The sequence below is a fragment of the Eumetopias jubatus genome, unplaced genomic scaffold (assembly GCF_037043125.1).
Source record: "Eumetopias jubatus isolate StellerSeaLion01/CBP00866 unplaced genomic scaffold, mEumJub1_p1.0 scaffold_10, whole genome shotgun sequence".
Classification (NCBI taxonomy): domain Eukaryota; kingdom Metazoa; phylum Chordata; class Mammalia; order Carnivora; family Otariidae; genus Eumetopias; species Eumetopias jubatus.
Genome location: NW_028274816.1, coordinates 128,699,570 through 128,711,840, shown reverse-complemented (window position 1 = coordinate 128,711,840; position 12,271 = coordinate 128,699,570). Strand labels below are relative to the sequence as shown.

General features: G+C 53.6%; 1 protein-coding gene across 5 annotated transcripts in view; it reads right to left on the bottom strand.

Annotated features, from left to right (window-relative positions):
* Positions 1-12,271, bottom strand: part of RAP1GAP2 (RAP1 GTPase activating protein 2) — a 202,171-nt gene that overhangs the window by 118,055 nt on the left and 71,845 nt on the right. For all 5 annotated transcript variants that reach the window (XM_028109099.2, XM_028109098.2, XM_028109101.2 and 2 more), the window contains exon 3: positions 7,562-7,646. In XM_028109099.2, coding sequence (XP_027964900.1) covers positions 7,562-7,646 — 85 coding nt within the window. The remainder of the gene's footprint in view (positions 1-7,561; positions 7,647-12,271) is intronic.

Sequence of the window (12,271 nt, the reverse complement as noted above, 5' to 3'; positions counted from 1 at the left end):
TACCAAGAGAACCTGTGCAGTGGTGGTAATGAGGGAACAAGTATTTGTCCTGACTCTCATGTTGCTCTCCAGGGCTTTCTTGAAGAGAGGGAAACCAAACCTTCCTGCTATGTCCTTGAGCCCTTCCTGCCCCAAGAAAGTCCCCAACATCCTTCTCACAAATACCTCCTCACCTTGTCCAAACAGAACGGGTAGATCTCAGGGGGGCCAATACACCCTCCACTCAACCCTGACGGAAGGGGGCAGCCTCCCTTCCCAGCATGGACAGAAGAGAGGAGGCTGGAACCAGGAACAAACCTGAGAGCTGGCATCGGGCCTGAGGCTGAGCTTTAAGCTGGAAAGGAAAGCCCAGCCCCTCCCCAGGAAGAGCGAGGCTGATGGGCAACTGGCGGCCTGGGGAGTGGGAGGAGGACACGTGCACAGCTCGGCCCAAAGGGAATGAAGAAGGTACAGAAGACAAGCTCCTCAGACCCCATTTTCTTCCCTAGCATCTGGAGACGTATACACCTGCCTGACCTACCCCTGAGGGTTTTGAGGGCATTAGTGAGTCATGAAGAGCTGAGTACCGAAGGAACAATGCAGGAACAAGACTTCCTGCTCATCCCCACAGCGGGAACCCCAGGCCCCCATTATCTTCTTCTGGAAAAAAGATCTGAGAGGGACTGCCCTCAGACTGTCACAAAGGGGGATAAAGAAGGTCTGAGCGAGCTGCCCTCAGACTCGCACAAAGGGGGATGGAGTAGACTGAGCAAGGGTCGCCTCCCAGCTGACCAGGCCACCGCAAGCCTGGTGGGGATCCAGAGACGAATATGACAGTTCAGGTCAAGGTCAGAACAAGCCCAAGCATTGTCACCTTCAACGAAATGCCCTGCACACTCACTGTGAGCTGGGAAAGAATCAGGAGGGTCAACCCCAACCCCTTCACTTCACAAGGCCCAGAAAGGTGGTTGTCTCAGGTCAGTCCCAGGGGGTTAGCCCACCCCCGCACTTGCCATCAGGGCCCTTCTGCCCGCCCCACACCGCCTCCCCAAGAAGCCATCCTCACTCCACTGAAAAGCCCACATGACACATTTGAGCTCGTCACATGCTGAGCCATATGGTTTCTTCTGTTCAGTTAAGGCCCCCTGTAGACAGCAGGCTCTTTAAGGGGTGAGGACTGTGGCCTCGGTTTGACCCCACAGAGCCCACCGCAATGCTGGGCACACACAGTTGGCCCTCTCTAAATGCCTATTGATCCATCTGGGCATGAAAACCAGATCATAAAAAATGTGGACCTGGAAACAATCCACAGCATTCCCAGGGAGACAGCCCCAAACCCCTCTCCCAGCCCACCCTGCACCATCCACAGTGTGAGTTCTGGCTGGAACTGGGCTCTCATTCAGCCCATCTGCTTAGCATCTCTTTGGTTGCTTTTTCTCAGTTTCATGTTAGGAAAAAAAAAAAAAAAAATCCCCCTGAACAACACAAACAGCAAAGGGGCAGGGGAGGGGAAGCAAAGACCAGTTGCATCAGGTGCTCAGTGCGGGGGCAGGAGCCTGGGTTGAGGAGGTTCTTGGGGGACTGCAGGCTCCCTCTGCTCCGGCAGTCCCTTCCTGGTGGGAGAAGCAACCAGAGGAGGGGCTGTCCTGGCTGTGAGGAGCGGGATGAGAGGAGCACTTTACCAAAACTGGTTGGGTGTGAGAACTGAACTTACTATACTGACCACAGGGGGAACACTACTATCTTCAGGAGGACCTTAGGTGAGTCCAATTTCCCATCCAATTTATCTATAAAAGAAATTAATCATCCTTCCCTGACATTGTGTGACTCCCAAGCTAATCCACCCAAGGCAGAGGCCTGCGAGCCCTGCCCCAAGCCTGCACTGCGGAGGGAACCAGGTGAGCCCTGCCCCCACTGCCCAGATGCTGGGGTTAGGGTTGGGGCAGTGCTGCAGAACCACCAAAGCCAGAGACCCTGGAGAGAGGCCAGCTTTCACCCTGGATATCTCAGACATCACTGTGCAATAAATAACCTGGGGAGCTCGGGAGATCAGCAAAGCAGAGGCCTGGCCCCACCATGGAGCCCGACATCACGAGTGGGAGCCTAGGTCCACACGGGTAGAGACCCCACCTACGACTGATTAGAAAAGAGGGAGTTTCCATCCACATGTTAAAGAATACATGGCTAATTTGCAACGACGTGGATGAAACTGGAGGGTGTTATGCTGAGTGAAATAAGTCAATCAGAGAAAGACATGTATCCTATGACCTCACCGATATGAGGAATTCTTAATCTCAGGAAACAAACTGAGGGTTGCTGGAGTGGTGGGGGGTGGGAGGGATCGGGTGGCTGGGTGATAGACATTGGGGAGGGTATGTGCTATGGTGAGCACTGTGAATTGTACAAGACTGATGAATCACGGATCTGTACTTCTGAAACAAATAATGCAATATATGTTAAGAAAAAAAAAGAAGAAGATAGCAGGAGGGGAAGAATGAAGGGGAGTAAGTCGGAGGGGGAGACGAACCATTAGAGACGATGGACTCTGAAAAACAAACTGAGGGTTCTAGAGGGGAGGGGGGTGGGGGGACGGGTTAGCCTGGTGATGGGTATTAAAGAGGGCACATTCTGCGTGGAGCACTGGGTGTTATGCACAAACAATAAATCATGGAACACATCAAAAACTAATGATGTAATGTATGGTGATTAACAAAACAAAAAATTATTTAAAAAAAAGAATAAAATATATTTTAAGCAAAAAAAAAAGAATACATGGCTAGGGGCTTAATTTAGAAAAGTATTACCTGGAAATAGAGGGTCAGCCAGGATACAGGATGCAAGCAAAACCAGAGAAGTAGAAGATCAAGCACAGGCTTCTCCAACCTGCATGTCCCAGACAGTCCACACACCATAAACATCCACCAGGACCCACCCAAGCCACAGACTAGGAGAGTCGCTGCCCACAAGGAGCTCGGTGCAGGGCAGTGAGAGATGACCAGCAACAGGACTTGGTAAATGCAGTCACAAAAGGGACGCTCCCTCTCTGATGAGCAGGCTGACAGGAGGATTGTGGTTTTAACCATATGAGTCGGTTTGCTTTGCCAAAGGACAAAAAATATGCTAGCCACAGCCTCCTAACCAGAGCCACGGCTAAGTCTTTGCCACCAAATAAGCCCGAACAACAGTCATAAAGAGACCCCTAAGTCCAGGTACACACACACGTACACACTGACCCCCAACACCGGCCACAGAAGGGCGCCAACCCCACTGTGAGCCTTCAGGGTGACCCCTCATATCTTCCTCTGAGTCCTCAGTTCTGACCTTGGCCTTGGGGCTTTGGACAGGAAAGCCACCCAATAGGTTGCTGCCCTGCTCTGAGCCTGCCCAGAGTTCCAGTCAGGCCAGCCTTACCCCCGACAGCCCGCTGGGCCCTGTGCCGGCCAGAACAGAGTAGACTCAGGTACCCAGTGGACGGTCATAAATAATGGTTTGAAAGAATCCCTGTGTTAACTAACAATCTCTTACTTATTCTGCAGATTCCTGACCAGCACCCCTTCCTCCTATATCCATGCACCGTCCTGGCTCCCTCCTTTCAACATTTCCACTCACCCCTCAGCCCACCCCCATCTGCTGCCCCCTCTTCCCTCCCCAGAACGGTTACCAAGCCGCGGCGCACTCCACACCATACTTGGCCCCTCAGCCGCAGCTGACACGGCTGCCCGGTCTCCCTTCGAGAAATGCTCCTCCCAGCCAGTCTCCAGCCTCGCCCACATCACCCTCTGCCCCTCAGGGAGCCCCTCAGGGTGCCACCCCAGGAATCTCTCCTCTTCTCACTCCACCCTCTCCTGGAGTGCTCACTGCCCCTGGCCCAGCCCTCCACCCCAAGCTTTAATGCCCACCTCTAGAAGAATGGCTCGATTACTACCTCCAGTGCGTACCCTCTTCTGAGTCTGGCCCCCAAATACTCAGCAGCTCACTGACACTCCTATTTGTGTCTCAAGCACGCGCAACAAGGCACTTACAACTTCAGCCCTCATCCTCCCTTGGGGTCCCCCATCTCAGAGAACAGCTGTACCATTTACCGATGGTTCCAAACCCAGGGCCACTCTTGCCTCCTACCTCTCCCCAAATCCTCCTATCTCATCAGTCTACCTCCTAAGAAATCAGAGCTCTGACCACTTCCAAACAAGCGCATAGACCCCTCAGAGTCAGGCCACCATCGTCCCCTCCCCACCCCTGCACCGGACCTCCCTCAGTGACCTCCCAACCCCTCCCTCACTTTCCACTCTGCACCTCCCACAAACTCTCCAGCCAAGAGCCAGGGTGAGTTTTTCCAAAAGTCCCTTCATTTGGCTACTGCTCTGACTAAAATCTTCAAAGACAACAATGCCTTTAGTTAGGATAAAGTCCAAAATCTTTAACAAAACTTCTAAGGGTGTAGGTGGAAGGGATGGGCAGAGTGGGTGCAGGGGACCAGGGGGCACGGGCTTCCAGTTCTGGAAGGACGAAGGCACGGGGTAAAAGGCCGAGCACAGGGAAGAGAGTCAGTGATACTGTAACAGCGGTGTTCTGTGACAGATGGCAGCTACACTGGGGCGAGCGGAGCAGAACGTACAGACTTGTCCAGTCACTGTGTTGTACACCGGAAACTAATGTAACATTGTGCCAACTGTACTTCCACGTAAAAAAAATGTTCTCAGATTAAATTTTTTAAAAAGTAAAAAATAGGGGCACCTGGGTGGCTCAGTCGTTAAGCGTCTGCCTTCGGCTCAGGTCATGATCCCAGGGTCCTGGAATCAAGCCCCGCATCGGTCTCCCTGCTCGGCGGGAAGCCTGCTTCTCCCTCTGCCTCTGCCCCTGCTCGTGTTCCCTCTCACTCTGTCTCTCTCTCTCTCTCTCTCTCTCTGTCAAATAAATAAATAAAATCTTTAAAAAAAATAAAAAGTAAAAAATAAGGGGTGCCTGGGTGGCTCAGTCGTTAAGCGTCTGCCTCCTCTCTCTTGCTCCAGGGGCTCACGGAGCCTGCAGCACTACGTCTGCGTACCTATCCCGAGGTTCTGCCCTTCTAAGGAGCTCCCAAATGATGCAGGGCCTGCTGGTCCCTTGGCCTCCCTTTGAGTAGAAAGCATCTAGAACACTCTCGTCCACCCTGACTGCACCTTTGCCAACAAGGTCCTACTCAACTGCCAGAGCTCAGCTTCCACATCATTTCCTAAGAAGTCCTGCCTGACTCTCTCCAAGGTTAGGTTCAATTCCCGCACACACACCCCTTATATTGTCCCTGAGCTATGCTGTGCTTCTCCTTTGGAACGTTCATCACACCTAACTGTCCATCCTTCATCTTCAAGTTAGTTTTTCAACTTTCACCCCCCGCCCGCCCCCCCCAGCTAGATGACAAGCTCCAGGACAGCAGGGACCATGACGCCATGTTCACTCAGCACCGGGCCTGGCACAGGGCCAGCACTTGTGGTAGAAAGCTGTTTGTACCTGCCCTGCATCCATCTCCCCACCTTCTTCTCCTAATGACACCTCAATGTTCTTTTGAGGAACCACCCCTCTCCCACTCTCAGTTCTTTGGGCTTAGATAAGTGGGCCTGAGACCAGGTGTGGCCAATCAGAGCCCCCACCTCTCTGGCCCACAATGATTGCTTCAGAACTAGGCAGGTGGACGATGGACTCTGAAAAACAAACTGAGGGTTCTAGAGGGGAGGGGGTGGGGGGATGGGTTAGCCTGGTGATGGGTATTAAAGAGGGCACGTTCTGCGTGGAGCACTGGGTGTTATGCACAAACAATGAATCATGGAACACTACATCACAAACAAATGATGTAATGTATGGTGATTAACATAACAAGAAAAAATTTAAAGAAAAAATTTCAAAAAAAAAAAAAGAAGAAGTACTGGGGGAAAGATACTCTTCTTTCCACTGAAGTTACTTAGCAGGTAGGAGCTACTGTCACCATCTTGCCACCACAGAGACAGAGCTTGACAAAGAATGAAACCAACACAGAAGAGAGATGGGAAGAGACAGATCTCATAGATGTAGCCATGCCTAGAGTCTACACTTGCCATTACAAAGCAATAAATTCTGTTCTATGCTTCAGCCAAAGTGAGTTATGTTTCCGTCACTTATAACCAAGAGTCCTGACGAATACAACATTCAAGCAAGTACTGGCTGTTGAATGAAATAATTGAGCATGTGGGTAAGGGAAGCCTGCCAAGAGAACTCAGTGACTCCTCCTAGGAGACTTCCAGGGTTCTCCCTGCAAACTCCCACCACCCATGAGCACAGTGACAAGCATCCCACATCCAACTCTGCAGACCAAGGGGCTGAAACGCAGAATGGTGACGTGCTTCTCAGCATTACCCTCTGCAAACAAACCACCCAGCACCTGGCTCAGGTGCCTGCACTGGGATTAGGCTGATGGAGGTGCTCTGCCTTTCAATACCCCTGGATACCCCATCAGGAGGAAAGCAGAGCTGTCCACGGTCAGCCCTGCGCCCCACCAACTCCTGAACTCCTAATCCAACCAGGGCAGGCTCTGGCTGTCATTCCGTGATATTCCCCCTTGATGCACACCACACAACTCTCTGCACGGTGGGCATTCAATATGGGATAACGGAAAGGTGGCTTTTATCTAATTCCTTTGGGAGGGGATCATTTTCCAACAGACCAGATGAGGGGAGTGGGGGTACAACAGAGAGCAAGAGGGGAGAGATGCGTAATTATTTCCCTGTGAGTCATCTCCTAGCAAAGCCCCAGGACAGAGATGGAGGGTGGCCTAGATGTCCCCTCAGATGACTCAAGAAGCTAGTCCTCACCTGGCACACTGTGAGAGGGAAGGAGGGAGGGAGGGAAGGAGCATCATGCATTGCTGCCTAGGCAGGAATACTGGCTGAGCTAAAGTCCTCCCTGAGAGCCAGCTCGGGCCTTTGACCATCCTGTCAGGGGGCACTGATAGCTGAAGGGAGCTGGGCATGGTGGGGGGAGGGTGCAGTTGACTCAGCTCCTTTCCAGGAATGAGCAGGCTGGGCCCAGGGTTCTGGGAGGTAGTCTCACAGGAAGGAGACTTGTGAACGAAGTGCTAATAGGAAAGATTTACTGACCCCCAGAAGTTCCAGAGCAAGTCTCCCACACGGATTGGGGTGACAGGGCCAGCCCAGGGGGGCCAGAGGCAGGTAGCGCAGCATGCAAGTGCCACCCAAGTCCCAGGAGGGTGCCGCCCCACAGGACCCGCCTTCCCCAACCCCGGCACCAGGCAGCCCTCCTGGGCAGTAGCCCCTTAAAAAAAAAAAGACACCAGGCCGCAATCCCTTCTCAGCCTTTTGGCTAAGACCAAGTGAAGACAGCAGGCTGCACTCTGAGTGTCCTCACTCCCTCCTGCCTGGGCCCCTTGTGCTCGACCCCACAGCCCCCCAAGGCCTCATTCGGCCTCTGACACCCCCAAGCCTCAGTCACACTGTCCTCCTGCACTGGTGAGCTAAGGTAGACACTGCCTCCTGAGGTGTCGGGGCACTCTGTGGCACCCACTGGCCAAAAGGACAGCCACCGCCCCCCCACTGCCCAACTCTAGGCCTCTTACCTTCATAGTGGGAGGTGCAGTGAGAGGGGGGGACAGCGGCCGGTCTGGGAAGGTCACGTCCGGGCTGTTGGCCAGCTCCTGCTTCCTGTGAAGAGGCCACAGAATATGGAAGAGGTCAGAGGTCAGTGAGGGCCTGCCTAGCCATCGCCTCTCCCTGCCTACAGGAGTGGGCACGGGGACACACGCTCTAACACACACCGTGCGACACCAGACTGTACTGCACTCTCTGCTGGGGTGTTCTAAACTTTATTTTGTTTCATTTTAAAACCTAGCACAGTCCAGGGGTGCCTGGGTGGCTCAGTCGTTAAGCATCTGCCTTCGGCTCAGGTCATGATCCCAGGGTCCTGGTATCGAGCCCCACATCGGGCTCCCTGCTCTGCGGGAAGCCTGCTTCTCCCTCTCCCACTCCCCCTGCTTGTGTTCCCTCTCTTGCTGTGTCTCTCTCTGTGTCAAATAAATAAATAAAATCTTTAAAAAAAAAAACAAAAGCATAGCACAGTCCAGTGTAGTCAGAAAATACCTTTTATTTTTTTTAAGATTTTATTTATTCATTCGAGAGAAAGACAGAGAGAGTGAATGAGAGAGAGAGAGAGAGAGAGAGAGAGAGAACACGAGCAGGGTGAGGGAGGCAGAGGGAGAAGCAGGCTCCCCGCTGAGCAGGGAGCCCAATGTGGGGCTCGATCCCAGGACCCCAGGATTGTGACCTGAGCCGAAGGCAAGCACTTAACTGAGCGAGCCACCCAGGCGCCCTTATTTCATTTTTTGTTTATTTATTTGAGGGAGAGAGAGTGTGTGTGCAAGCAGAGGCAGGGGCAGAGGGAGAGGGAGAGAGAATCTCCAGCAGACACCCCGCTGAGCGCAGAGCCAGACCTGGGGCTCAATCTCACAACCCTGAGATCATGACCTGAGCCAAAATCAAGAGTCTAACGCTTAATCGACTGAGCCCCCCGGGGCTATTCCACATGCGGTTTCTGTACCAGCCACATCAGCATCACCTGGGAACTTGTGAGAAATGCAAATGCTCAGGTGCACACCAGAGTCTCAGCCGTGGGGCCTAGGAATCTGGGTTTTACAATCCCTCCAGCTGCTTCTGATGCACAGTAGAGTCTGAGAACCGCCGCTCTAAAGACAGGGGACCCACAACAGCCACAGGCCTCAGGGGCGTGGACAAATGTTGAAAGGCATCAAAATAAGCGTAACTGTTTTACCGCAGTGACAGTGGGAAATAATTAGGCCCTGAAACTGTAGCAGTTACCATTTATCTTTAAGCATTTTCATTTGTCAAAATTATAGAGGTTACTAAAATACAGCTATACATTCGGTAGATGTATTTCGAAATACATTTGAATTCAGGACCAAAAAAAAAGAGAGACAGAAGAGGGATATAAGCGTTTGTGAGTCATCCTTCCTGGGTCCCCTTTGCCCCTATGAGCGCGCACACGCACACGCGCATACCCCGTGGCCAGAGAGCCGACCTTGAGAGGATGGGGCTGCCTGCTGTGTAAGCTGCAGGTAGGACTTATTTTAGTCCATGTGGGCTAGGACCGTGGAGAAGCAGCTCAACAGAGTCGTGTCACCATGACAACATGACAGCAACAAGTTCACTGCTCTCACATTCTCCCCACTTTCCATCTGGCCCTCGCTGGTGACCAGGCAGTGCTAGCTTGCAGTCCGATCACCAGGCAGGATGCTGGCAGTGAGATAAGCCTTTGGAGCAATGGTTACGCAACAGGGCCAGCTGGGCAGAACTTGGGGGAGCCCCAGACAAGGGCCTCTGGTGTCCTGGACCTGCCCTGGCTATCTCCTGGGACAGCAGGGAGAGGCGAGGGTAACAGTATCAAGAGCCCAAGACCAGGCTGAGCCGCCAAGGCTCCGAACTTTGCAACTGCTTCCTTCTCCAAAGCCCCACCCTGAAGCAGCCGAGTCAGTCTGACACCTGGGTCCTATTTCAATGTCCAAAGGACCCCCACTGCCACCTCAAGAGAATGCTTCTATACTTTCTAGCCCACATCTTGCCAACAGGAATGACAAGCCCAACCCCAGGCCTCCTTCATGAGAGAAGCCCACCCTCCCTACAGAGCCCCGCCCTCTGCCTTTCCAGAAGAAGCCCTTGCCCTGAGAGCCAGACACCACCCCAGCCTGGCTCCCCTTAGCCCACAGGGCAGCCCAACCTGAAAGAAACCAGACCAGATGCTGTGGGGCCCTGTGTACCCTGGCATGACCCTTGCCTACCCCTGCAGCGGACCATGCCTCATTGTCCTCTAGGCAACCAGGTAAGGAGGCTGCGTGAACATCTGGCTTCGAAGAGGATCCATATGACCCCCATTAACCTCAACCTGCCAATCCCCCTTTTTGATCCTCCATCTGTCTTTTTCTTCACGTCTTCCTGGACCTAGCTCTCACGTAGGGCAGGGAAGAGGGGGGTGCCCCCCTCTGGGTCCAGACTATAACTCGCACAAGAACCAGCAGGGCCACGACTCATGCAGATGTGCACACACTCACACACAAAGGAATGAATGAGGCTCCTTCTACCTCTTAGTCGAGAGCCACCACCTCCCCTTCCATTGATGGCCCTGGGCCAGTGCAGGGTCCAGCCCAGCTGTTCTGGCCCTCTCCTGCCTGTGGACCCCATGGAGCTGGATCCCAGCACAGGCTCGCCCCCTCCGGCCACTCGGCCCTCTCCCAAGCAGATACTGCTCCCCGTCAACGGGCCAGTCCCTGAGAGCCACGATAAGGGAAAGGGAGGGGCGGAAGGATGAGCAGGGATGGGGGCGCCACCCTCAGGTCCCCTGAGGTGAGGATGGATGAGGACAGCTCCCCTCAGAGGCCGGGAGCCAAGGAGAAAGAAGCAGGCAGGGAGAGGGCAGGAGGCAAGCCCCCTGCCCAAAGTCTACAGGATGAGAGCTGTGGCACACTTGCCTGACCACAGTCCTGATTTGTAGGGACACGAATCCTAGAGGAGGGCAATGTTGGCAGATTTTTACTATCACTGGTGTAGGGACGCTCATACACAGAGTCACGCTGTCTGCTTCTGGCCATAAGGTGCAAGATGTCCACTCCCATGGGACCAAAGCAGATGCGATTACTACCCAAGGCCCCTGAGTCTCAGGCAAAGGGCCCCCGCACCCAACCCCTCCTAGGCTGAGCCCCGCTTCCCTGCACCAGCCTGTTTTCCCTGGATGCCGGCATAAGCTCCTGGGACCAGTCACCAGAGAGTGGTGAGGACAATTCAGTGGGGGCACAAGGTGTCTTCCAGCCAGAAGGATTTCCGGATTGGTGTCTGGAGCCTGGAAGGTACTGCAGCAGGAATGAGCACCAGTGGCTAGTGGCTTCGTGCTTGTTCTAGGGCTCTGGCCAAGACTCCAGATGGGGTGCCAGGGTGGAGAGAAGGCAAGACTGCTGCCCTCGAAAACAGCAGGACTCAGTACACATGGGCCCTTGGTCACAGACCTACCCCGCCTTGGTACACCGATGGCTTTGAGGGGCACCTGTGGGAGGGGACAGGACACACTGCTCCAACCCCATTCTCAACTCCTAGAAGTCAAAGGTACTTAATTAAGAGCCAACTGCCTATTATGAATCATGTCCCCAAAAAAGATAGTTGGAAGTCCTAACCTCCAGTACCCGTGAATATGTCCTTACTAGGAGATGTAATCAAGTTAAGAGGCCGTTAAGGTTGCCCCTCAATTCGATTTGACTGGTGCCTTTGTCATCAGAGGACCAAAAACAAAGACAACAGAACCCCCCGCTCGCGCCTCACCACCCCTGCCATGGTCAGCTGGGCTCCACCACGTCCTGCCCCCGCCCTTACAACCTTCGTGTGCGGGAGCCACCTTCCCAGGGACAGCCAGGCCCAGCCGGGCTACCAGCTGGTGTGAAGACAGAGGAAGAACTTAGGGGCTCAGTGCCACTCCAGCCCTTTCTCAAGCAAACAAATCACACACGAGTAGGTGAAAGTGACATGATTATACCAAGAAATAACCTTGAATCTGCTCTCATTTATTATAAGCAAAAGGTAAATTATTAGCAGAGGTGGTATCCTTACTATTACTTGTAACAACTTTCTTGTGACCCACAGCGGTCTTGACATTGTCACAGCACGGAGTCTGAAACTACCTCTCCAACCAGGCCGGCCAAATGCTCACACATAGCTCCAACGACGTGGGGTCCCAGAGCCATACAGGGACCCATGGGATGAGGGAGAAATGGGAATGGAGAGAAGGCAGAGAGGGAGGAGGAAGAGCATACACTCTGCTCGGAGAGAAAGGGGATAAGCATGGACACAAAGGGGCAGGTCAGCGGCCCCCTCCAGCCTCTGCGGGTCATGGGGGTGCGACCCACTCAGCATCCCTCTGCCCCAGAGCCACCTAACACTGAGATTCTCTGCTCTGGGATTCCTTCCCAGGAAGCATGGGCAAACCTGGGGCAGCTGGGACAGGGCCTAGCTGGCTTTAGCCAAATGCAGATCTTGGGAGGAAATGATCAAGGAGCCTGTGGAGGAAGCTGAGAAAGCCAGGGATGGTTCACCCAGATGGGACTGTTCACTCCCCCCAAGGTGAGGGCCCTACTTACAGCACCCAAGCCTTCTAGCTCCTTCTGTCCAGCCTCAGATTTCCCTGCCCTAGACCATCTGAGGTCATCTCCTCCCCACTTCCATGAAAGTGCCCTACACTAGGGATCAAGAGACTCCCAGGTTCCAGTCTGGCTCTA